This window comes from Penicillium soppii, assembly GCF_028829465.1.
Source record: "Penicillium soppii strain IBT 18220 chromosome Unknown utg000004l, whole genome shotgun sequence".
NCBI lineage: Eukaryota > Fungi > Ascomycota > Eurotiomycetes > Eurotiales > Aspergillaceae > Penicillium > Penicillium soppii.
Genome location: NW_026643234.1, coordinates 217,436 through 243,169, shown reverse-complemented (window position 1 = coordinate 243,169; position 25,734 = coordinate 217,436). Strand labels below are relative to the sequence as shown.

Sequence of the window (25,734 nt, the reverse complement as noted above, 5' to 3'; positions counted from 1 at the left end):
GCGAGGTCACATAGGTTTATATAATCCTACAGTTACAACTCAACAGTCTAGAAGCTAGAGTATGGGACTCCAGCGATTAGTTTGGTTGCTTGTGTGGTTGCTTCCATGCGATCGACCTATCTGCATTGCCGAGCCCATCGTGCCATCCTCATTTCACTTCGTAATCAGCAGACAAGTTGATCTTATTTTCTCCCATTTTGTCTTCTTGATTCTGTTAACTACTGTGTGCATCCTAGGAATACCATTTCGATCAATTCCATCTTAAATCCCATTATATCCACCGAAAAAGCGTTATTTTGAACAAGGTTCCTAATAGTGGCTCTCTGCGAGTTACAGTAAGAGAATAAGTGATGAGTATCGGTGAGCGGCATGGACGGTGGAGAGAAATCATTTGGGCTGCAAAAGTTGCCGAATTCCAGTGCGCATCCCTTAAGCGCTAACGAATGGAGTGATCAACGACACCTCAGGATAAAGGAGCCCTATAAAGTATACGAGTCAGCTAGATTTGTAGGTTAGCAGCCGTAGGTTGTAGCAGTATTGCACTCTGCCCGTGGTAGATCTTGTGGTGCCTATAGTGCCCGGCTTGTGATCTACACTGTACATTTATCCATCCAACGCAGAGTTATTTGAGATAGCAGGGTGACCTATAGAATTCAATTGCGTAAGACAACTTTTGGAAACTTCAATACGTAAAGATTGCCCGAGTAAGAGATAGGCATTGTCATAGAACAAACATCTCGCAATCAACCTTAGAACTTCCGCATTCCTGATAGTGCATCTTAGCTTTGAAGGTATAGTGGATAGAGACTTAGAGCAACCGATTTTGTATTGAAGCGCATAGGCTTAGGCTAGAAAGGAAGGGCAACAAACACACGTAAGACTAATAAGGGCTCTATCAATTTATGAAGTTTTGGATTCCCTTGAGAGTTACCATGATTCGTGCTGGGGTACCCCTGGCTGCAGCCATAGTCACACAAAATACCGTAGCAGATGAAATACCGTATTTCATAGGGTATTTTAACTTCCCATCAGGACGGCTTGTAGGATTAGTCAAGAGAGTCACCGAAAAAGCAATGCCGATGACGTTGAATATACGTGCTCCTTGAACTTACTGTGAGGTCTCATATCGTCCTGCATCAAGCTGACCCCTATTTCCCGTCGTGTAGACTCGGCTATACATTCTTCTGTATGTGAATGCTAAGGTTTTGGATCCCGACAACTCTATTCGAAAGTATAAATAGTTCCCCATGCCACTCGTGCATGGTACAGTATTCATTACCACAGTTGTTTTAATCTGTTCTTCCTTATCACCAACTTCCATCAAGGCCGTCAATATGGTTTCCTACAAGATTACAGTCACGGACCCCGAATCAGATGGTCAGCAATATTTCTTCCAGTGTGCCGACGACGTGCGCATTCTAGATGCAGCCGAATAAAAGGGCTACGGCTGGCCTTAGTCGGACCGTGAGGAGAAAGGTTTACCTCAGCTGCACTTCTAGAGTCTGGTCAAGTTGATCAATCTGAACAAACATTTCTAGATGACGGTCACATTACAGCCGGACACATCCTCATCGATTCCGCTTATCCACGGAGTGACTGCGTCCTCATCATCAGAAAAGAGGAGGACCTCGTTGGTTTCACACAACAGCGCAATATACAAGAGGGCAATAGCAATGAAATATGAAGATATGAATATTGTATTGTGGACGGAGGAGAGAGAGAGAGAGATCTATCTACTCCATGGGAGACTATCAACATGTGAATGTCACCTGACATCCCAACAGGACCTGTATTGAATATTGTTATCGGGACGCTCGGAGCGCTATGACACGTTCATTTACTATGACAACCACTCCTGATACCGCCAAGCAGACCATCGCAAGATCGAAGTCATTACCAACGAAGCCACAAGTAGTCTCTTTTTGCCGCTTTTTCAATCAGTTTGGTGCTTTATTGAGTTGTTCAACGAGCAATGAAGGATGAATAGCTTGGTCTGAATATCATCGTCTGGAGTTTTTTGTATTTAGATTCTGCATGGAGCATTCTTGGCGAACTCGATGTCTGTGAGATAGTAAGGCGGGCTGCTATGTCGTAGAGCGTTGTAAATATAATGGATGGTGGAAAACACTACGTCCTCATAGGAATAGAAGAAGAATGATGATCAACTATCTAAGATGGTGGCCTGGATGCTCATTTGATATGAGCATGCCGGCATAGCAAACATGCTGACAAAGGAAAGGTGCATACACAATGCATCAAAATATTTACTTATATTTTGGTCATATAACAGCTAAAATATGAAACCCCTCTCAGCCTAGTAGTTCGTGCTTCAACTTCGACAATAGGTCAAGGTGGATGAAACCTACCTACCTACTAGGTCGTGACCCACAGAAGTCCACAGCAATGGAACTGTCATATGCTGCAACAGAAATGACGGTTCATACGTCATTTCTCTAAACGTAAGGTAACACTTTATTTTCATAGAGGCCTTATCACTCATAAGCAAACGCATAACGCACCATACTTCTGGGCGGCACAGTATTTGCACATATCACAGTGTTTCATGAAACATACAGACATATTACAATTCATTCTTCGTTCCGCATCTGCGACTCATTTGGCTCCATACACTGTATCCAAGATCCTGCCACCATTGCAAGGTTTGGCTGTTGGAGTTGCAAAGCCGTGCAGTGGTGGTAATAGTAGGACCCTTCGTGGCCAACGTTGGTATCCGTCAGATTGGGATGATACTGCGGATTTTGAGGAGCAAATGAGTGCGACCGACATCTCTACCTCGAATCTCATTGCATTCCAGGACATGAAGCTCGCTAGCAATGTAATGTCTGAACAAAAATCCTCTAGTGCTCAACATCAAGCTGCTGTCACAAGCAGCACTGACAAGCCCGATGACAGCATCTCACTGGCACTTGCTGCACCGTTATGGGCCAGCTCCTGATGTGACTTATGTTTGTTGAATTCCGATCAAGTACTTCGATCGAATATGTGAAAAGACGCAGAAATAATTCTTATTTTAATCTGAATTAAACACTTTAGATATACAAGATCTATGTTCGAAGAAATTATCCCAAGATAAGATGACCCAGGCCTACAATACTTTAACATGGTATATATCACGAGCAAAATCTTACAGATTCTCACCAAAGTGGACACGGATATGCAACTTTGACTCCTGCTTCTTGAGACGATCCAAAGATCTGGGATATCTCTTGGAACATTCTACTTCACATAAAAGCTTAGGGGTAGAAGGGGTTTCGGAGAACTTTAGAATCATTATCTACATTCATATGATGTCGTTACTCGTATCACTTGAATGATGATCACACTATTACGAGTTTTCCCACTTCAATTCCTAAATCTTCACATAAATGCTAAACGTATACCCTAAGTTCTATAACATGTAATTATACTTACCTCGGGATCTCGGGACCAGGGAGCCGAGTTGTGTTAGTCAGCAATTCCCCTGGGCAGCTCGCCCGCGCGCCCGTGCGTCGGTGGCCTGAGGTCCCAAGGATCTCAACTTTGGACTTCGACCCTTTTTAGACCTGTTAACTCCATGATGTCCGAGGGCATTCTTTTTTATTATTTCCTTCTGCTTCTGTGCAAAGATCACACTAAAGAAGAAAATTCAATCCAAGTTCACAACGCAGTGGGAAATTGGAGAAGTCACACATAGTGCTGAAAGGACCAATGGTGTGGCTTCAATTGAGTCGGCAATTTTCACCCTGAAATGAAATTGAAAAGCCAACGGTGTCAGAAAAAGACCAAGAAAACAATAATAATAGGAATACCAGGAATAACAGGATTAAAAAGTCAATAAGCGAATGAAAGAACAAGATTTTCCTACTTCATTTACACCAATCCCCGGATACTCCGCCCCTCGATGCGTCTAGTCCTGTCTAGACTCTCTCCCTTCTTCTGTTTTACTCCGCAAAGCTACTTTCCAAAATATTCATGTAGGTGTCACAAAATTCTTAGGCCACTCTCTCGGCCACCTCTTGGTAGTCGACAACCAGTCTTTCTTTACGGGAGGATAGACTCTTTCGCATGTCTCTGATCGGATGAGGATCCCTATTGCTGTGCAGCTGGCGCTGCTGGTGTTGTTAACTGCAGTCTCGGGAGTCGCGGTACTTGCTATTGCAACAGTGAGTTTTGTCCCAGGTATTTGAGGTCTAGAGATAACCAAATGACCACAATAGTGGTTCACTACATACGATTTTGTAGTAGGCGTGGAGTATGTGTGCTTTTTGATCCCATCATTTCCCAAGTCTAACCCTTGACTAGATCACAGGGCCTCGAACTCGTTGCGACCATCAAAGCTAGTCAGATTGCCTCAAATTTGGACCTTATCGAAACAACTTGCAAGACGATCGCCACGCGCATCCTGATCCAGTCAGCTTTGAAGCGTTACTATGCAGGAAACAACACCGTCGAAAACTGGACCAACTCGATTGCAGATGTACAGTCTGCGCTCGGCAGCCGAGGATACTTGAGCCTTTATCAGTCCGCAATCTATTCGAAAAATGGCGCAAACGGGGTTGAGACCTTGCTCAACGTCACAAGTGACACAGTCCCAGATATCACCCTTCCATATACGTATCCGAACGGAACTTCGGTGATGCTAGGCGATGATGGGCTGGGCTATCCTCCTTCTCTATACCCAAATTTGACATATCGCACAACGGGCAATAATGGGTCTGCAGCGGTCTATGCGTTCTCGGATTATACTCTCGGGTTGGATTCAGCCCTGTTGCTCGGTCCTCTGAAAGTCAACACATCATTCTCCCTCGTCTCTTTGACCTTGCCTATTGTCAATAATACCTCGAACACGGACATTATGGGCTTCATGACGTGAGTGGAAGTTTGAAGAATGGGCAAGAAAAATGCCTTTTACTGATAATCGCCAGTGTCGTTGCTAGCGCCGCAAGCCTACAAAGCGTCGTCAGCTCGCGAGATGGACTAGGAACCAGCGGCCAAGTGTTGCTCATTGGACCTTCTCGACCTGCAAATACTTTCGCTTCCGCCGACCAACCCGCAACATCTACATCTGTCGCTCATGCCGAACAGCTTGATAAAGCACAAGTGCACTATATTTTCGAACCCACTCCTCTACCCACCCAGGCGAGTCGACACACTGGCATGTCGACCGACACTCCCTTCGTACTTTCAACATATCCTCTCGCCCTGAAAGTAATGCTTCAATCATACGACAACGAAAACAAACCTTTGAGTGACCTGTCCACTAAAAATGAACTTGGGGTCAGTGTTGCCGTGGGAGCCGTCCGTCCTCAAAATTCGCTCGTTCAATGGATTCTTCTTGTAGAGGAGACACGGTCGGAGGCATTTGCTCCAGTTGCTCGACTGCGCAAGATTATAATCGCTTGTGTATTTGGTACCGCAGGCGCGATCATCATTTTGGTCCCTCTCTTGACACATTGGGCTGTTGCTCCCATTCGAAGACTACGGGCGGCAGCCCAAAAGTCAGTTGAACCTGAGATCGCACATCCTCGTGCGTCCGAGGAAAGAGGGATAGCAGGATTGGAGCTAGTCGATGCGCAGAGGGAATCGGTCGAGGAGCACATGAATGAGAAAGGGTCTCCCTCCATGTGGGTGAAACGTCTCAGACGTCCTTTAGGCCGCTTCAACAGTTCTACTAGTAACAGTCATTCTGAACCCCCCCGAGGCTTTCAGATACCAGGAAGGGTGAAAGAAAGGAAATATTGCGTTACAGATGAGCTCACAGATCTGACAAAAACATACAACGCAATGTCAGACGAGCTTACAATCCAGTATACGCGACTGGAAGAACGAGTTGCTGAACGGACAAGAGAGCTCGAAAAGGCCAAATTGACCGCGGAGACTGCCAACGAGAGCAAGACATTGTTTATCGCCAACATATCCCATGAACTGAAAACCCCCCTCAATGGAATCCTGGGCATGTGTGCGGTATGCATGGGCGAGGATGACCTCTCCCGGATCAAAAAGTCGCTTCAAGTGGTTTATCAGTCTGGTGATCTTCTTTTGCATCTTTTAAATGATCTGCTTACATTCAGCAAGAATCAAATTGATCAGGCCATCCAAATTGAGGAAAAGGAATTCAAGTTATCAGATGTCCGCTCGCAATTGGCCATCATTTTTCAAAATCAGGTGCATGAGAAGCAAATTGACTTCAGCGTCAAGTTCGTTCATAGTGGAATCACTGAGCCCCAAGGCACCGTTTGCCGCGAGAACGGATTGGAACACCTACAATTTGGTCCAACGCAACATGGTAGATTGGCAGACATGGTGTTGTGGGGTGACCAGCATCGAATCCTTCAGGTTCTGATCAATTTGGTTAGCAACAGTCTGAAATTCACGCCAGAGAAAGGAAAGGTGGAAGTCCGCATACGGCTCGTTGATGAGACCTCCGGGATTGACAACCATTTGCCACTGAGGGATTCGTCCCGACGTCTCTCCAGACTGCGTTCTCAAACTGGATCTAGCGCAAGCTCCTCCATCCCCCCCACCAGTGCGAACGAGGGCCAGGCCGATGCACAGCGGACAATGAAACCCAATCTTCGGCAGGTGACGTTCCAATTTGAAGTCCAAGATAATGGACCAGGGATACCCACCCACCTACATAGGCGCATCTTTGACCCTTTTGTACAAGGAGACTTGGGGCTCAATCGAAAGTATGGCGGAACCGGTTTGGGTCTCAGTATCTGTGCTCAATTATCTCACATCATGGGAGGTGTCATTTTGCTAGATAGTGATGAGGGAAAAGGATCACTATTCACTTTGAGAATCCCTTTGGGCTATGTCAAAGAATTGGTCCCAAGTGCGCATACTGGAAGCATTCCTGGATCGAGAACTCCCAGTGTGCTCTCTCTGGAAGAATTTTCCAACGCCGTTCGAACATCCTCGAACCATGGCTCAGTGAGGAACGAGCCCCATGCTCCAGGCTTTGAGAAATCAGAGATACAGCCCCGTTTAGTCGGCCTGAGTCAACCCTTTTTTACACCAACTGTTCCATCTTCACCATCACCGGTGTCAAATAACTTACCGTCGAACCACAGCTCATTAGATAATGGAGATGGCTCGAAGAAAATCCGTGTGTTGGTGGCTGAGGACAATACGGTCAATCAAGAGGTTGTTCGAAGGTGAGTGCTAAAACCTCCGATTCGACATCCCAAATTCTGACTTATGATAGAATGCTTGCCCTTGAAGAAGTATATGACGTTACAATCGTGAAGGACGGCCAAGAAGCATACGATACTGTCAAATCAAACATGGAGAAAGGCAAGGTTTTTGATTTAATCTTCATGGATATCCAGGTAAAGCATTCCGTCTATCGTCTGTAACGAACGATCTAATTGGAAATTAGATGCCGGTGCTGGATGGCATCGAGAGCACTCGCCTAATTCGACAAATGGGATATTCTGCTCCTATTGTCGCTCTTAGCGCTTTTGCAGAAGAAAGCAATATCAAAGATTGCATGGATTGTGGAATGGACATGTTTATAAGGTAAGTTTGTGCATCGCAGACAGTACCCTGATTCGATGCTAACCACCGACAAAAATAGCAAACCCATTCGAAGACCTGCTCTGAAGCAAGTACTCAGCAAGTTTTCCACTATTATTGAGGAAGCTGAAACTGGATCTTGAGGGCGACGCATATTTGAAACAAGGCATGGAAACATATGTAGCGTTTGACATTTACTCTAATTGATGTACATAATCAAGTTCATAATAATCTAGACACATCGGCTAGAACAAGTGAAATATATCAAAGACCGTATATTTTGCCATTCGAACCATGTCAGGCAACCTGTTGGAGGCAAACCAAGACTTATACAGAGAAAGGCCGAGACATGGAATGGCGCAACACGCAGAAAGCGCAACCAAGGGACTATTTAGGTGCGCTGGGGACGACTAAACACCCGCGGGTAATAGGAATCAGGTCCCCAAAAATCAAGGGGTATAAGCCGATATTGTATACTTCGAAAATGTTTGAGTGCTTGCAGAAAATGTGGTTTACAGCTAGGGAAAGAGCTTGATCATATTGTGCTGAATCTAACAGTCGAATGCATTCATGTTTAGGAAAAGGAGGGAAATACGAACATGAGTCCAATATAAGTAAAAGATGAAAAAATATTGATGAAGTCAAAGTGCACTGCAATGCATGCAGTCCTTTTGATGTCACCGCATTCTCTGGTAGCATTGTTTCCAAGCTAATTCATGCCTTCCCGTTCCCCTCTTTATATGTGGCAAGGGCACGTATACCCTCTTCGTTGCAGAGTTGAAAGGATACGCCCGCAGCGGCGCAGACTCCTGAATATCCCGTCACGTTAGCAAGAAAATCATGTCTAAGATTAAATTCATAAAGATAGATCGCGTTCCAGTACCCATGGAAATAGCAACCTGTTTCAATATCTGACCCCCGTCACTAACCACAAAGCAGCCCAACAGACTTGATTCATAGAAAAGTGGATTGACCAACGCTCCAGCACTGCCCTCCATCTTTGAGCGTCTAAGCTGATCAATCAGACCCTGGGATCGGTTGATAATTGGGGTTTGTGGAACAGATTGCCGAGTGTGACGGTTTGGTATCCTTAAAAAGCTCAATCCTCATGGTTTCCCTGTTGTTAATCAATCGTCTAATCCGGCGCTCATTAACTTTGACGCTCATGGCAGATCTCTTGAGCCAGTTTGACTTGCTTTCAGACCAGTAACGTTGATCTAATTCGCGCCAGTTGTTGACCGAGCGTTCGGATGCCGCTCCGTTCTTTGTTTTGACCATGTAGTTGCAGTACTCGGGGTGAGTAGAGACGTCGGTGCCGAAATAAACCTCGCCACCATCGCGGCCGAAGTTCGAAAATCCGTGATCATAGTGGATATCATGAACCTTCACGGACCCTTTTCTCTTGCTTAAGTGGCCGGGTAGAGTCGAGGATTACTGTGTAATAAATTCTATAGTGAAAGTTGTCAGGTGAATTTCCAGAGAGTATCCATTGTTTATTTGTAATTCCCTAGTCCTGTTAGAAACCGCATATAAATGGCTAGAACCAGGGGTAATAAACCACAGAGCATTCATACATTCTTGTTGGCTAGATAGCAAGTGTTAAAAGTCAAAAAGTGATTCCCATTGTGGAGACAACCAGATGGTGACTGACTGGGCTGAGTGACCTTGTAACGCTTGGCGGAGCAGAACAATAAGCACTTTCTTTCGATTTGAAGGTTTGATTGGAATTTCCTTCTTCGTCCTTTTCTCTTTGTCCACTCGTCCCCTACGAACTCTTGGACTGGGTCGCATGCAGACAGTGGAGTAGTCCTGAAGCATATAGTATAGAGAACCCTGCCCAAAATGACAATGATCTATCTAGCCTTTCAGAAAGCTATGATTGGCCTTTTCTAAGAGCTTCACTTATGGGGCCAAAATTACTGTCTGAGATTGAATCTGGGTATTCGAGGTCGTCGGCAACGTCCCGCACCGGAACCACATACCGAGAACGAGGAAATGGCCGGTGAATATCGCTGGGAATATCACTGGGATTATCGAGATGGACGCACTTCATCAATCCCTCCATATTGGGCGCGGTTTCTCAAAGATATGTCTGATCTACCACTTCTTCCGTGCATTGAGAAGCTCTCTTTTCTAAATTATGAACCCTCCCCTAACGATCATCATAAAATCTGGACTGGGGCGTTGCAGACTATAATTCGCTGTTGTACAAATATCGTTGAATTGTGGCTAGTTCTTACGGATTATGTCCGTCCAGACCACTTTGAGTATATACATGCATGCCGCGAAGTTAAGCTATACTCGTTGAACCTCTATTGGCCCTAGGCACGTTTTCCTAATGGAAATATAGCGTTGTCTTCTCTCATCGGTTCTATTCCCACCAGCATAAGAGTGCTACTCTATGAAGGATATCTTGATGACTCGTGGAAAGAGGCCATGTCCCCACTCATGTCATCCCTTCTGGGGTTGATGGTGTGAGCTCTAATTTACGAGATCTCAGTACTCACCTTCGGCAGTTAAAGTTGGTGCGCACTACCATAGCGTATGACAGTTTGTGTTCTTTGGATGAAAGAAGCGAGCCTAGACCAGATTCTTTGCACTTGAAATGGCCCTCCCTAGAGACATTGAAGCTTAAGGAGATGCCGCCTTACCTTCCTTCAGGTAAATAATCCTTCCCTCTCTAAGAAAGCAACAAAATACTTAGTTTATTCAAGGTGTCTAATAAAAATTTAATAGGAGAAGTAACTTATCATAACACCCAGGAAGATCAGATAGAACGCGATAAGATTGAAGATTGGGAAGAACTGATTTGCGATGGCGAAGCGGGATGGGGCTGGCCGAACTTACCGACTGAAGAACATTTCCATCGACTTCTCATATCGCTCGGCTATGCGGCCCAACGCATGCCCCGTTTACAGAACCTGAAACTTGACGTGGTACACCATCAGCCGTTTGCCGTCTCGCTTCAGAACAAGGACCAGATCGCCCTAGAATAGAATTGTTGGCCCTTATATCGGCCAGATAGTCGGGTGGCTAAGGCGTGGAATTTTGACCTAGATGATGTCAAATTTCACCAGGGACTCTTCTGTTATACTTTGGACCTGGCCACCGAATTACCCTATCTAGCCTGCATCAAGACACAGGAATTTCAAGTGGGGCTCTCCTTCACCAAGAACAGTGTGCGAATACTGGCCGCAGATCTTGATTTTGAGGCTTTGTGGGCCTTTGGATATCACAAGGAATTTCCAGAGTGAAGGAACTTTGGCGTCCTTCATATGTATCAATTCAGTTACTACTTAAAGGCTCCAATTCAAGAAAAGGATCGATTTCTGACATTATTCGTAGTTCCTAATCCATAAAGTGGCCTCTGTAAACAAACCACCAATAATAAATGGCATAGCCACAATAGCTGGTCTCCAAAAATGGCAATGTGCTTCAGGCCATCATAACTTGGACAGAGTTTCAAGGGATTTAGATATTACAAGTACTCATATTAACCCAATCGTATTTATTCAGGACCGAAGTTCTAATCTTCCAGTTTTTTGATACCCTCTTCCAGAGAAGGCAGTTTTTCTTTCCCAATACCAAGTCTCTTCCTCCATTTGGATTCTTTCTTCAGCTTAGCTCGTCTTCTTCGTCTCGGCGCGTAGTTGATAGGAGATTCACCACCAATGAAAATGAAGGTATCGTAAAGTGTGGCGCCCACAAGACAGCCAGTAATTGTAGCTACCCAGCCGCCCCAGAACCACCAGCCACTGCGAGCAGTGAATGTTTCGACTCCATAGCCAGCTAGGAGAGCGACAATCCGTGGGCCAAAGTCTCGCACTGGATTCAGACACCTGAAAGTATCATGTTAGCGCCTCTTCTCATAGTAAACTGCGTGAAAGACATACCCTCCAGTATTAAAGCCCAAGCCAATGCATATTACATAAATCACCAAACCGATGACAAATGAATGCATACCCGCACCAGGCGGAGCATTGCTATCATCACCCATCGCAAAGACTACACAAAGAAGAATCGCATCGGCAATGAACTCAGTAAAGAATGCCGTCACAGAGCTAACATGGCTCAAAGGCTCGGTATAAAACCCAAGCCCAGAGCTACCAGCCGACACGGTCGGCGCGAAAGCGACAATGGAATCTCGATAGATGCAGTACGCCAACCCCGCAGCAGTGAGCCCACCAAGCAACTGAGCGACTATATAGTAACAGCACCGTCGTCCAGGAAAACCACGGAAGACCCAAAGTGCGATAGAGATGCCTGGGTTAAGATGCGCACCGGACACACCACCAGCAAGGTAGATGCCGACCATAGATCCAAGGCCCCAGGCCCAGTTTTTTGATAATATGGTTCCGGCGCTTGTTCCGCCCGTTGAGACGGCAAGGGTTCCGCAGAGACCGATGAGAAGGGCGATTGTTGTCTGCAGTATAGGTTATTGGCATCTGACTCATTATAACTGAAAAAGCGTACACTTACAGCAAGCCATTCGGCAAAAGGTTCTTTCAGTAGATGTCGAACCCTCACCCATTGATTTAAAAACTCCTCTCTAGGCGGCTGGACCATGTTTTCCTCCTGGGTAGTGCGAGAACCATCTTCAACTTCGTTTTCCATCGGACGCAAGAGTCCATCGGGCTGGGCTTCGTATACGGCGTACTCTTGCGGTAAGCCCTCCTGAGCAGCAGATGCGTAAGTCGGGGGATGTTGGGGAGGCGGCGGTGCAGTGCGGCGATCGGTAGCATTGGAGCGCGAGTTAGCCAGACCAGGCGTGGCGCCGAGCTCAGGAGCCGGCTCTGCCTCACCCCGAGGATTCGTGTTGTACGATTTCTGGTCAGTAGTTTCATTGCGGCGCATCCCTGGTCGCACAACGCGAGGTAGGGGCTTCGCTAGCCCCCAGACTGGCTTTTCGTTATCTTTGCCATACCGTGGGTTCATGGATTGATATTCAGGATCCTGGTATACTGGTCCCTGTGTTGATTGGCCGTTCATCGTGTTTGGACCGGCCACGGTGTGCGATGGTACAGTTTGGATAGCGTTCTGACTTGCGACCTTGCTGTATAGCGAGGGCCTTCGTTGCGATGACACACCACAGCCGCAGTAGAAGCTGCCCGATGCAGTGGGCTGTCGATTCATAGATGCTCGTGTTGGTAGGGCGGATTGGGATTGTTCTTGTCGTTGTATCGAGGGATGGTCATGTTGAACTACGCCGGTCTGTGGACGTTGCTTCAGTCGGGATGATTGTGGTGACTGTGACTCATGCTGCTGTTGCTGTTTCTTGGTATTTTCACTCTGAGCTTTTGGATCGCCAACTCTGTCATCGCGTGTTTGATTAAATGTTTCAGTGGAAGGTACAAAATTCGGACTGTCTTGTTCTTCAATTGATTGTAGTGGAGATGCCGGAGGTGTCTTATGAACAGACTGTTCGGTCATTACAAAGGGTGTCGCTATAACACTAAGCAAACTCGTTCACAAATGCAAATTTTAATGGATTGACAAAGGAAGGTACGGTGGGCAGTCTTATATAGTGAAATCCTAGTGCCAGGAGGAAAGCGAGCGGATTCCGGTTTTAGATCAAGGCCGAATGTAGTCATCTACAGATGATGAAATGCTTCCAAGCTCTTGTCGGACCGTCAACGGGGTACTTCCCAGCTGGGAAAGGATTGTGGACCCGGCAGGCGCTGATGGAATCCATCTGACTCTCGGCTTGCGGGTGACGTGAAATCGAAGCGCGATCCAGGGCGTAACTTACCAACTTAACATGTACTGTAAAGGATCTATTGGATGGCGATAAACCCATCGGTTCCCCGGGCCGACCAGAGGGTAGATTCTAACCAATTAAGGTCTTCTACATATGTAGATGGCTTATGTCGCCACCGCGAAGTGATTGTCGCTCGTGGTTCCGCCAATCAGAAGCTCGGTTCGATACTCAGAACTACCCACCAATCAAAAGCCAGAAAAGGCCTCTAGCTCCAGGTCAAGAATGTAATTGTTTCAAAATTGCGTCCCGGACCACACAGCACCAACGCGGCGGGGAGCGAGAGCGTGACTCACTTTTCATGAGGCTAGATCGAAAGTCCAGTGAGCTGAAAAGTTGTCCAGGCTGCTATCGACGCCATAAGTTATCCCAAAACATGTAGGAGCAGCCACTTGAAGCCCAAAACACAAATCACAAAGCCACATCCAAAGGAATTTAGAACACGGGAGATCGAACTTTTCACAAGAAAAAATCAGCCTGTATCTGGCTTAGATCATCTTGATCTGTCGAATAGAAGAAGGAGAGAACTGGTGAAGATAATCTCGATCGACCCTGTAAAGCAGCTTCACACGAGTCACCAACCTGCTACCAGGATCCAAGCCGGAGAGATCGCCATATACTTTCAGTGGATGTCAGGGCATTGCGATAATCCACGCAACGACGCTGCGGAGCGAGCGGCGAAGACAGCTTCAACCCAAACCGCTAGCTCCAGAAAGAAGCTGGACAAATGGATGCCTTCTTGATTTATGTATGTATATGCCTCTCCAACGGCTAACTTACAAAGTTTACTAATGACTATTCCACTGTCGTAGTGGGGCCACAGATGCAACGTAAGTCCCGGATGCAGTTCACGCAATTTGAAATATCCAAGCTTGCTGCCAATTTGTTCCGGGATTACGATATTGAGCAAGTGTATCCTAAGGAAAAGTGGACATGGCAAAATCATTTTATCTGCGTGCCGTACCAATAACTGTGGAGATTCGGACAACTTCCAAGGACGTGATAATCTAGAAACACACCTTCACCACTAATATGTCTCTTTCAGAGGGTCATCGCACTAGACTCGAGTGGAATTGGAATCGTTCAGAGAAACACGGCAAGCGATGGTGAAGGAGCTCATCGAAGCGTTGATTTATTCTATTTACTTAGGTCTCTTGGTCCATGTGTGAGCACATCCTTCCTGGTACGGAGAATGAAACCTTGGAAGGAATATATTATCGGCAATAAATCATCTATATATTACATTCTTCATCTTTTCCACAATGCTTAGTCTTCTACTTGATCATTACCTGATTCATCAGGCAGGAATTGCATTATCAGAACTGAATCCCCATGAAGCTCGCTTTCAATAGAAGTCTTCATAAAGGGGGACATAAGTCACCTCGCTTACGAATGAGCACACAGAACTATGTCTACATATACTAGGTAAGCTATAAGCTTACCTAGCAAGCCTTGGCACAATCAATTGGATTTGATGCAGCACAACGTGCGACAAGCCCTCACCTTACCATGAAGAACTGACTTCTCAGGCGTCTATGCAATGAAGCTAGCAATTGAATGTCTGCACCTTGCTTTTGGCCGCTTCCTTGATTCGAAACATTCCGCCAAGGAACATGCTGCCTGGTTAGAAGCAACGGGACTAGAAATAGCATGTAAGCTATGGCTTTGCGCCGAGAACTGACGGTAGTGCCGGATCCTCAGTCGGCTGCTATGGTGGAGAGGGATATTCGCTTGAAACATACGCTTTGAACAGCTAACCCAAGCTCGTTTCTTTGACCAGCTGGCATCGGTGACACAGTGGATCTGCTCAGAACATTATCTCTCACAGGCACTGTCTCACTTGCATGGTCCATGGTGTATTCTATAAATGTCAGTGAAGTGGAAATTCCCAGCACTCGATCAAAGATGAAAACTTATCAAGTGCGTCAAACGCAACGCCTTTTCAAATTTGCGTAACTATCCAAGTGATCGATTACCAACGCTGCCGGCGATGTGGTACTTGATGTTGACTAAAATCTAACTCTTGAGCATTCATTCCACGCATCGATCAGTGATGTTGACAATGCTGTGCAATACAGCGTTTCCAGACACCAGCATCACTACCCAACTATACTCACCGATTCATTCTCGAAACCTAATGCGAACACCCATTCATCTTAATGTAAACTAGACTCGGAATATCAAAATTCACGTAACCGTAACTATTTCTCTCACTACGTACCAGTACCTTGGGAACTTCACCGACATCTTCCCGGAGCTCGGTCTAGGTACCTACCACAGCTCCAAGCTCCTTCTAATCGAAGGGACAAAAGCTGTATACGGCCCAAGCACACAACTTCAGAAGGCAGGCAGCGCCAGAATATAAGACCTGTAGCTGACTTCTGCCAAGGTCCCTGAGAACTCACCGGCCGAAGTAGACGAGCGGGAACTTCCTGATGCTAGCCGACCAGGCGAAGCGTGTATTGTCTAAAGGCATTTCCGATAACGTCGTAGGTGGCGCCTGCACCCGTTATAATGCTTCGCATCCGGTCTAGAAAGCTTCAGCCACCGGAAGTGACCGAAACAGTGCGTTTTATACATCGTCAAAGATCAATAGCTTGATTTTTGAACAAGTTGATGCATAAACAGGTAGTGAATATTTGATTCTGCAAAATGACGTTTTCGATGAATAAGTGTGCTGACCTGTGATCGGCCTGTTTGACCTCGGGACGTTCGGACGATCACCCCGACACTAACACAAGCGAGGTGACCAGTTTAGCCCCATAGAATCAGAATTCGCGTAATGTTCTAAGCGATCTTGATTCAATCCTCGCGCGGGATTTCGTCTTCATCCGCGGATGTCATTCGTTGTAGTAAAATGTTTCCGAAATAGCACCCACTGCAGAAGACACATTCATCAGGATTAATATTTTTCCCTTCATATAGCGGTCAAAACTTAATTTCGCGCGTCGCAGAAATTTGTCGAATCGCAATAAATGCATCGGTTCAGGTGATGGGGGAGGACTGGCGCAATTATAATAGCGAAAGGCACAATTTCCATCGCGGCACCAAGTATAAATTGAATCTAGTTGACCGAGGTACTACATACCAGACACTATTGAACTTGCATCAACTCTTACCACAACTTGGGGTTCCCTCTCTAGATATCACACATCATGAAATTCCGTTCACTGCCCTGGTGTCTAAATGTCGTCGCTGCCATCGCTGCCGTCACAGGCAGCGCCAGCGCGACTACTTGGAATAGTGGAAACCCGCTGGCCACTTCAGATCAGCGGGAACTGGATGCTCTTGCAATCGAGATCAGCGAATCCAACAGCTTCGTGGTCCTGAAGGCGGAAGCAAAAGCGGCATACAAAACAGCCCATGGACTTCCTCTGAGCGAGGAAGCTTCCTCAAGTCTCGATACAGCCATCGACGAATTGGCATTCAGCGCCATTCAGAAAGCCGTCAACACAGATGTGTACCACCCCAAGGTCTACTGGTATGATTCTGCTCCACGGAATTGGTTCGGTCTTGACGTCCCTGGCGGCCGGTATTCCTACGATAACCCAGACTGTATCTACCGCACCATTCCAATCAGCAGCAGTCTCAGTTATATTGTGACAGGCTACCGTCACTCGCCGGGACCGGCCGACGTGACCTTCTCGCTCATTAGTAACCCCAACTCTCAAAATACCGTGGCAAGCCTCGCTGGAAGCGACCTCGTTGTCAACAGCGATGGCTCATATACCATTACCATCAATAGCTCGACTGCCGATGGCACGACGAACCATATCCAATCCACTTCGCTAGCCAAACAACTCTTGATCCGCAATAACCTTGGAGATTGGGTAAACGAGAAGCCCGACAGCCTCTCCGTTACCCCTGTCGACGACACCTCAAACCACGCCAATATAACCACTACAGCGATCGTTTTGTCAGCATGGGACAACTTGCAAGAATCCGTCATAGACTATGGCGTAGGCGCGCTTGGTCTCAAGACCTACATCAATGCAGTCAACACATTCTCAAGCCCCAGTCAGTCAAGTACCCTTGGCACACTGACCAGCCAAGCGAGCTCATTCAGCCATTTCAACCTGAGCACCGACGAGGCCCTTGTCGCTACACTAACCGCAGGCCCGTCGGATTACTTCGTCTTCCCGGTGACCAATCCCTGGTCAATAACCCTTGATCCAGGGACCAGTCAGAACAGTCTCAATAGCGTGCAGGCAGTCGCAAACGCCAATGGGTCGTACACATTCGTCGTAGCCCTGACGGATCCAGCTGTCTATAATTGGGTCAATACGACTGGGCTCCATGAGGGTACGATCATGGTGCGCTGGCAGGGTCTACCTTCTTCGTCGTCGAACAACACTGTCACTATTGACTCTCAGGTGGTCCCGCTTTCTGAGCTGTCTTCTGTTCTTCCTAGTGGAACGCATTATGTTACTTTGGAGGAGCGCGCATCGCAACTTGCCCAACGTGTTGCGGGATTTTCGCAGAGGATAGAGACCTAGGACTATTGGAATTATGTGATTATTGATACATTTTAAGGCCGTGAAAACTATATTTAGTAGTTCCGATGATATCTACGGTGAAATTGATCTATGGAAATGAGACTGCTCACAAACACTTTTTTCGTTACTTCGACCGAATTCACAATTATTGGGCAAGCTACATGCTTCATAACATAGTATTCACTTTTCTCTTTTGATTTCGATCGAAAATCAATTGAGTGGGCAATACGCACGCGGGGCAGATGATTTGGAATACTATACCACGAATCGAACCGGCTATATATGCAACTCATATCAAAGATATCACTGGGAACTTGTGGACTAAGTGGGCCAGGAGATTTATCCCGTACATCCATCTTCTGTCAGGACTTTCTTTCCATATTCGCAACGTTGTAGTATATACAGCTTCAATTGAGACTGCCTGATATCGGACAAATTTTGCGCCCATCTTCTAGCTTTGTGGATCGCTGGGTTGCCGTTGTGGTAGTTGTCGAAGAGGTCGTTCTCCAGGATAGAAGACTTTTTTCCTGCTGAGAGTCATAGGAAAGTAAATGTATGGTGGGACTGAATCTATCCCGCGGGGGTTGCTCCAGTCTGGCAGACTGGAGCTTGGGGTCATGTCTTGACCAGGCTAAACGAACTTAGAGACCACCCTGGCTGCAGCTTTTCCAACTCACCCTGACTGCAGAGTTTCTATCAACCCCAATCGGTCGAATAGGTTAAGCAATAGTGGTTGTCCAGCTGTTTTACCCCCAGTCTTCTTCGGACCTTGGAAAAACTCATATTAAGCCATAATCGCGATTGAAATTGGTATCAATTTGGGTCGGTCTTGAGTTGGATCTGCTTTCTTAGGCGGATTGGGCTTTTGGGTGAGTGTTCGCGAGGCCAAGTCATTTTCGGTTTCCTAGTGGCTGAAAATGGTTAAGAGTGGAAAAAAGACAGTGGACAGAGGTACTGGTATCTTGAGAGCTACAGCTAGGCAGTGGGAAAACAAGAAGCACGCTATCCTACTATTGGCGACCAAGCAGAGCCTTTCTGTATGGAACAGCCATGAGCTGAAACCTATGACGACTGTGTTTTATTCGATTCGGGATTCTGAGACCAATAATACTAACTAAATAACGAATTAAACATTTATCCAAAGGGTTTATTTAGCGTTAATATCCACTCTGCTCAGGGGGTCACGTAGGATTACGTGTTATCTAATGGGCTTTAGCCCGTGATACTTATCGCGATTCAGTAATTCGATTACTTAACCTAGCGCGATATAGCCTATAATCGGTACTAAATTTATAGGCACACCAGCAATAAAATAGCCGTTCCTAATAAGAGTAACATAATATATAAAGCATTAGCAGCGAGGCCGGCAACTCTTGTTTTAATGTCTTAGGGGGATTTTTTTAGCAAGATCAATTCGATACGATCACCCATCTTCTTTTGCCTCGATTAAAAAGAGACTTTAGACAAACTGACAACCTCAAAGCTTTGACATCGAAGATGGCCTCGTCAACAAACGGAAAGGCAAACAATGACCCTGATGGTAGTTCGGTCTTGACTCGCAACTCTGCAACTTCGGAGAGCCACGCCACCCACTGGGAATTTGACGTGGCCATGCAGGGTATGTTACAATGCTGCCTTCCAAGGTTAGGGTGGTAGCCTTGCTTCTCTTCAGGGAGACTATCGTAGACATATTTGAGTGTCGGCAAGATTCCTATATGACTAGACTTTTTGTCTCCTTAAGAACAAATGACCAAGAATGCTTAAAGGCTATACTTTAAGGCCACCCGGTCTATACGTCCATCGGGATGCAGATGCCAAAAAGCGAGCGTTTCAGAACCCGGAATTATACGTAATGATACATCGCCATAGCCAAGCTGAGCGGTCTATGCGCATGTTCAGCATGGTCGACCGAAAATATGCTCCCCGCACATCCTCCACAGCGGTGTAAACAATCCCCCTTGGCCCCTTAGTCCGTTCGGGCGGTTTGAAAACTAAATTTTTAAGGTTCGAACCTAATTAATAGAGATCTAGTCAAGAGGGTCAGTGTGGCTATCGCACAAAGAGGGTGATACTTATCCAAAAGGGACGGTAATGAGGGGGAGGTTGGATATATTTTCAGCCTGCGGTACATAAGCATGCGATTAGAAAACTTGGTTACTAAAAATCTCACACCCATAACTTCCGAAACGTGGTTCAAATACGTTTTGCCATATATATAGCTAGCTATCTAGACAATATAAAAGTTAGGCGGAAGGAATTTAGGGATAAGGGTAGGTTGCGTTTATTCGTACACCACACTAAGCCCTACTAGGCTATCACATGGCAGCCACTTGTGCCCTGTTTTTTGAATGGTAATCCTACGTTCCTGTTTCTTAGTACGTACTTCCGATTTATATCGATCGCTACTAAAAATAATTTATTCTCTCTAGATAATATTAAGATTCACTCTAAGTCGGAAAGAGCTCTTAAGATAGAGATTTTATCTAATTTAGTGAAATAATTTGATTAATAGTCCATCGATCATCGAATGGTTTCTTTTTTAGATATAATACCTAGTCTTCCTCCGCTATAAGTATAGTGTTTTATAACATCTATAGGCTTTCGCTAAATAGCCGTAGTTCTGTTTCTTAGGAAATCCTAAAGCTACTAGAATCCGATTCGTGTAAATAGAGCGAGGACGAATGATCTTTCCACTCTTTGAAAGTACCTAAAAACCTTTCATATATATCTTAGGGCTTCGAAATTGCCGCCCGAAGATGAATGTGGACCTTGTAACTAAGTTTGATATTATAATAGTATGTAACCTCTACCTCTGAAATAATACTCTCCAATCGCTTTTTGATACAAAGTAATTGACGGCTAACTTTATTCAGGAGTTCGCTAGTGCGCTTAAAATTGCCAAGGAGACGATGAATCTTGTAAGCAAGTTACTTGACACCTGTGTCTCTGACGGCATCAAGATTGAGATGGAATATTGCACGGACGCCAAGGGGGCCTATGATTTCATCAAGAAGCGATACGCAGTCACCCATGAGCGTGCTCGTGACAGCCTATCGAATCAACTGAATACCCAACATTCCAGTATGATCCCTGTTTTGAAGGATGCCCCATGCCAAACGTAGATAAAAGCACTAGTGTCTTTTCATCACGTTGCAGGTGGCGTACAATAGCGCGTTTTGAATAGAGGGATTCTGAGCTTGGCTGGGGCGGAGGGTTGCGCTCATCCTTCCGAAAGAACCATGCCATACCTGCATAAGCGAGCAGCTTAGAATGTGGTTTTAGGTTTACGACCGAAGTATTTTGTGCTGCCTGCAAGTGCTATCCCTTAAGAAGTAGTGGTCTCCTTTGAATGGAAGCGCTATTCGCAAAATTACTTTCAAGATATACCTCACCATTGCTCTCAATGGACCGTGGAAATCTCATCAGTCGCGCCACCGAAATTGCTGAGGTTGTTCGCAGCCTGGCAGGCGATCTTTCTTCGCACGGAATCCCCGAGCCTTCTTTCGAACATGGACTACCCGCTGTGCTGCGGACCGATGCACCGGATTAGATGCCCTGGCCGCACGCATGAAGCTCCTGGGCTTACTAGATGAGCTACGTGATCTCTTAAACGATCCAGCACTCTTGGGGGGTCCTGAATTAGTGAGTAAATGGAAATTGTAAATGGAAATTACACTTTCCAAACTGACTAACCTCTTTAGCGTAACCCTTCTTTGAGTATGTTGGCATTGATTCGTCTGAAGATCTTTGAAAATTTTCCGAGTGAGGGAACCACAATCAAAGATCTAGCACAGCGCGTAAATTGCAATGAGCATATTGTTCGCCTATTGATGTCTCATGCGGCCACATATCATGTCTTCTTCAAAGGAAAGTCTGGGTTTTTCATCCACACAGCTGGCTCCCGTATTCTAACGGAGAATGAGGGTATGCGTTCTTGGATGCTGGTCGGACTTGGCGAGACCATGCCTAGTGCCCTTAAAGTATGCGTCAAGTATACCAAGCTCCTCTTGATACCAAGCTGATATCCTAGATTGCTGAAGCTGTATCGCAAAAAAATGACTCTGAAGAGCTACAACATAGCATAATCATTCCAGTGACTATTTAATGCAATTTAGCTAAGAGCAGCAGGGATGGAGCATACAGAATGGCACTGATCTCCCGGTCTTCCAAGCCCTCGCCAACATGCCTGAACGTGCAAAGATCTTTGCTACAGCTATGAGTTGGCACGCTCAGCTACCTGGCTACTCCCCGCAGTATTTAATAGATCACTTCCCGTTCGGATCTGGAGATATCACGGTTGTCGATGTAGGCGGTGGTATCGGCCATATCGCCCGTGCACTCGCGGATCACTGCCCCACAGTTCAGTGCATTGTACAGGATCGCCCCGAGGTTATTTCTCAGGCAGAACAAGCTTTGCCGGTTAACCTCCAGGATCGTATCCGCTTCCAAACCCATGACTTTTTCCAAACCCAACCGGTACATGGCGCTGATGTTTACTTATTGCGCCATGTACTGCATGACTGGTCCAATAAATACGCACGGAAGATCCTGCAGGCTTTGATACCTGCTTTGAAGCCCGGGGCCAAGCTGGTATCAAATGATCGCATCATTCCCGGCTATGGAGAGGCACATTACTTGAAAGAGCGTGAAGCACGGTACGATCTTTAAACCCATTGGGTTTATGGGAATATATACTGACAAAAAGAACCAGGGACTACGATATGTACATGCTTGGGTTGCAAAATGCTCAAAAGCGCACACCAGATGATTGGAAATCTCTTTTTAGAGATACAGACTTGCGATTTAATGTTATACGAATATCCCAGCCATCTAAATCATATCTCTCCATTATGGAGGTGACCTGGGAGGGCTGATATGCGAAGAATTCTCAAGAAGACAAGTATCATTAGAGAATCTACCAAGTAAATTTCAAGAGATCAGCTAAACAAGATGGACCCATCAATGTTATATCTATTGTAACCTCATGATATTAAAATAGCCGGGAATTATTTTTTCTTCATGATATGCCTAATACTAAACCAACACATGACAGGTGACAGGCCTTTTAAACTCGTTTAGGCGGGGCCCCTATCGAGGAATGCCACAGCAGCTCAAAATAACCTCACGAAACTCGCCCGCTAGTAAAGCCGCATATATCTTGCCGATATGCGACCCGATTGATTCTTTGAAAGTTTTTTCGCCAGAGTCATAGGTTGCATGATCCACTAAATCCCGATGCATGATCACCCTAAGGCTCTGACGCACGAACCCATAGAGCTTCTGTGATGAATTACAAAGATACAGTGCGGCCGGTTTGCTCTGGAAGAAGAGTTTCCGGTTCGCTCCGTACCTCGTCTCCCAATTATGCCAACGTTACTCTTCCATTTTCGAAGTTCTTTCCCAATGATCTGGTCACCCAGAAGATCGAGGACGACACCTAAGGAATCAGTGGCGTTAAATTCGCTCCGTGCGTGCAGATCACTAGTGCTGTTTCTCTCCCAGTGGCACATAAGCTTTGTCTAGATGATTCTTGGCTGTATGAGAGCTGGGAAGCCGCGCCAGTCGACTGAAACAGCGGCGCATTTGCATTATCTACGTCCTCGCGAGCTTGAGACACAGAAAATACAGGTATGTCGCAGTCATTAGCACCAGGAGTTCCACAATTTTGCCAGCATAACGAGCACTAATCAAAGCCAAAGAGTTTAGGCTTTGATCTTGCATCTTTGTGGACTGCACATGGTTGCTGACCGGGTGGTTAAGATATGCTAGTTCAGACATATATGAAACCGTATTGATATCAACACCTTTGAACGCAAACGAGAGGCTCGGATCGTCAGCGCTGAGATTTAGTGGCAGTCCTTTATTGAACATTGGGTCAAAAATCTCTGAGTACTACGAGAAGATTATTTTGCCTAGCATCTGAATCACGCCTATAGTTTTCTCTATTGCCGATGTTATCGCTGCTGCTCAGAAGTTTCCTCCGTGGTGAACCCGCTCCTCGACAAGATATAGGAGTGGGTCGTCCTTGGTATAATGTAGTTCCGTCTGGACTTATTCAAGTGCAAGTGCGAGGTTCTCTGGCTGTAGACCGATCCACTGCGTCGATATGCGTAGCACATACCGGTCTTGTGCCAGGCGTTCCCTATCGGGATCTGCGCCACGAACCAGCTTAGAATCAGCTAAGTATTCGAAAATAAACGCGGCTGACTCTAGTTGGCCTAGGTGAGGTCGAGCCTCGGCGTTAAACGGACAATAGTTGTACTACGATCCTAGCAAAGTCTCTGTCCCTATTGTGGTGAGCAACTACGACAAAATAGACAGACAGTTTGCCTCAAACTGAACTAAAGTGGCCGCACCGCAACTGAATGTAGTTCCGTTTGAAGGACCCAGACCTTCCTTTAGCGCAAATTCAAGCGGCCTAAACGGTTTTCCACCACAAAACTACAAATTAAAAAATTGTGCGACAAATCCGTCCAACGCAGACTTACGCCACGACATCTTCATTGGTTACCCAAGAACCACCCTGAGCCAAGCTGGGTGCACAACTTTGAAATGGTCGTCACTGCTCCAAACACCTGATATTTGAATCTATGCGGCAAATACCTACGAAAGTGGTTTATTTTAGTTAGTTACATACACAGGTAGAACGAGTCTCAGACCTTAATCCTCCCCACCCGGGCTCAGTGAGCAGTGCGAGGTGAAAGTGATGTTGCCGCTATTCTACCGGCATCTCGGGTTGGGACCATATTAGGTACTGCGCGTGACTTAGGTGGTGTGTAGTTCCTTGGGTCTTGGTTGGTTTTCAGTGACCTTTGAGGTGGATTTTCCGGTATGTTACACTCAGAGAGTCCTCTTTTGGTTTCAGTGGTTATGACCGGGACTGAGGCACTTTGTGGCGCTCTAATGATCAGCAAACCATTCTACCATCATATCGAACAGTTTCTTATTTTCCATTAATTGTATCATTTTTTATTTCGAAAATGGTGCTTCTCACCCGATTTGGTGATACACCGTGTTCCACGTCTAGATCATCGGACTGACATCATGATGACCATATCCCTGGATTTATGCTAGATGGCCTATAAAAGAACTCTTGGTCGGACATGATAAAAAGTTCAAGCTACGTACATAGTTCAACCAGTATGGAATTAGCTCTTGTCAAACGACTTTTAGTCCGGTCTTCTACCCCATGCATCCCTAGACTGACTCGGGCTTCCGTGCATGGAAACGCCCAGTCTGAAAATAAGGGTGACCAAAAATGTGCGACTACTGTCCCTTTTGAGATGACTTCAAATCAGCTAATATATTGTGGTCGCAGTCAATGTCGGTGCGACATTCCCTGATGACTTTGAGGACTCGCCTTTGAAATCCGAAATTCTCCAGAAGCAAAATCCAAATCCGGGGATTGAGGACTCTTATCACCCCGTTAGTATATTTCCAGTAATTGGGCAAAATTGGACGCTACTGAAAATTTGTTTATCAGACAATGGAAGATATCTACGAAAGTGTCCGAGGAAAATCGACTCCCCGAAGCGCGAAGGCAGCCAAGCCGGCTCAAGAGGAGGAGCGGGAGCCTGGATTGGATGAAATGTGATATTTGTCCGCCACGTTCAATAATTTGGAAATCATTCACGGGCAACTTGAGGGCTGTATGTGATTTACTTCATTTAATCATCTTGACTTATTGAATCGTTCCTTAGTCTACATCAAGGACAGCCTAGCTCCACCAGATAGTCTCCCCACTATACTGTACTGTAGTTTTTGTAGATAGATAGAAACAAAATTGATATTGAAACGACCAGTGTGCATCCTAAAATCATTAGTACGAAATTAATAATGTGATACAACGTTCTTGGTAGTTTTCATACCGAAGTCGATCGACCGATTATCGACCCGTATTGTAGTAGTGAACTATCGCCACAGGCAAAATCACAGACTCATTTTTATCAGCTGGGAAGGCTTTCC

At 45.9% G+C, this 25,734-nt stretch overlaps 9 protein-coding genes across 9 annotated transcripts; 8 read left to right on the top strand and 1 right to left on the bottom strand.

The window, feature by feature from the left end:
* Nucleotides 1–1,247: 1,247 nt before the first annotated feature.
* On the top strand, nt 1,248–1,436 carry N7529_003504 (uncharacterized protein; the record flags this gene model as incomplete). Its single annotated transcript, XM_057239031.1, has 1 exon — nt 1,248–1,436. One exon carries the CDS (start codon nt 1,248–1,250, stop codon nt 1,434–1,436), a length of 189 nt encoding a protein of 62 aa, XP_057098326.1.
* Nucleotides 1,437–2,403: 967 nt separating this feature from the next.
* Nucleotides 2,404–2,956, top strand: N7529_003503 (glycosyl hydrolase family 76 protein; the record flags this gene model as incomplete). The annotated part of the gene is made up of 2 exons (XM_057239030.1): nt 2,404–2,444; nt 2,485–2,956. 2 exons carry the CDS (start codon nt 2,404–2,406, stop codon nt 2,954–2,956), a joined length of 513 nt encoding a protein of 170 aa, XP_057098325.1.
* A 1,123-nt stretch (nt 2,957–4,079) lies between these two features.
* tcsB (putative sensor histidine kinase/response regulator TcsB/Sln1) lies at nt 4,080–7,661 on the top strand (the record flags this gene model as incomplete). Its single annotated transcript, XM_057239029.1, has 7 exons — nt 4,080–4,163; nt 4,218–4,252; nt 4,303–4,869; nt 4,926–7,157; nt 7,208–7,331; nt 7,382–7,521; nt 7,580–7,661. 7 exons carry the CDS (start codon nt 4,080–4,082, stop codon nt 7,659–7,661), a joined length of 3,264 nt encoding a protein of 1,087 aa, XP_057098324.1.
* A 2,496-nt stretch (nt 7,662–10,157) lies between these two features.
* On the top strand, nt 10,158–10,514 carry N7529_003501 (uncharacterized protein; the record flags this gene model as incomplete). Its single annotated transcript, XM_057239028.1, has 2 exons — nt 10,158–10,179; nt 10,255–10,514. The coding sequence occupies 2 exons, from the start codon at nt 10,158–10,160 to the stop codon at nt 10,512–10,514; spliced, it is 282 nt and encodes a 93-aa protein (XP_057098323.1).
* A 530-nt stretch (nt 10,515–11,044) lies between these two features.
* Nucleotides 11,045–12,651, bottom strand: N7529_003500 (MIP/aquaporin family protein; the record flags this gene model as incomplete). The annotated part of the gene is made up of 3 exons (XM_057239027.1): nt 11,045–11,357; nt 11,412–11,941; nt 11,998–12,651. The coding sequence occupies 3 exons, from the start codon at nt 12,649–12,651 to the stop codon at nt 11,045–11,047; spliced, it is 1,497 nt and encodes a 498-aa protein (XP_057098322.1).
* A 3,777-nt stretch (nt 12,652–16,428) lies between these two features.
* N7529_003499 (uncharacterized protein) lies at nt 16,429–17,769 on the top strand (the record flags this gene model as incomplete). Its single annotated transcript, XM_057239026.1, has 1 exon — nt 16,429–17,769. The coding sequence occupies one exon, from the start codon at nt 16,429–16,431 to the stop codon at nt 17,767–17,769; it is 1,341 nt and encodes a 446-aa protein (XP_057098321.1).
* A 1,497-nt stretch (nt 17,770–19,266) lies between these two features.
* Nucleotides 19,267–19,717, top strand: N7529_003498 (uncharacterized protein; the record flags this gene model as incomplete). The annotated part of the gene is made up of 2 exons (XM_057239025.1): nt 19,267–19,387; nt 19,536–19,717. 2 exons carry the CDS (start codon nt 19,267–19,269, stop codon nt 19,715–19,717), a joined length of 303 nt encoding a protein of 100 aa, XP_057098320.1.
* An 808-nt stretch (nt 19,718–20,525) lies between these two features.
* On the top strand, nt 20,526–22,437 carry N7529_003497 (uncharacterized protein; the record flags this gene model as incomplete). The annotated part of the gene is made up of 5 exons (XM_057239024.1): nt 20,526–20,564; nt 20,643–20,850; nt 21,320–21,411; nt 21,471–21,749; nt 21,898–22,437. The coding sequence occupies 5 exons, from the start codon at nt 20,526–20,528 to the stop codon at nt 22,435–22,437; spliced, it is 1,158 nt and encodes a 385-aa protein (XP_057098319.1).
* A 2,474-nt stretch (nt 22,438–24,911) lies between these two features.
* N7529_003496 (uncharacterized protein) lies at nt 24,912–25,363 on the top strand (the record flags this gene model as incomplete). The annotated part of the gene is made up of 3 exons (XM_057239023.1): nt 24,912–25,029; nt 25,088–25,194; nt 25,253–25,363. 3 exons carry the CDS (start codon nt 24,912–24,914, stop codon nt 25,361–25,363), a joined length of 336 nt encoding a protein of 111 aa, XP_057098318.1.
* Between the last annotated feature and the right edge of the window lie 371 nt (nt 25,364–25,734).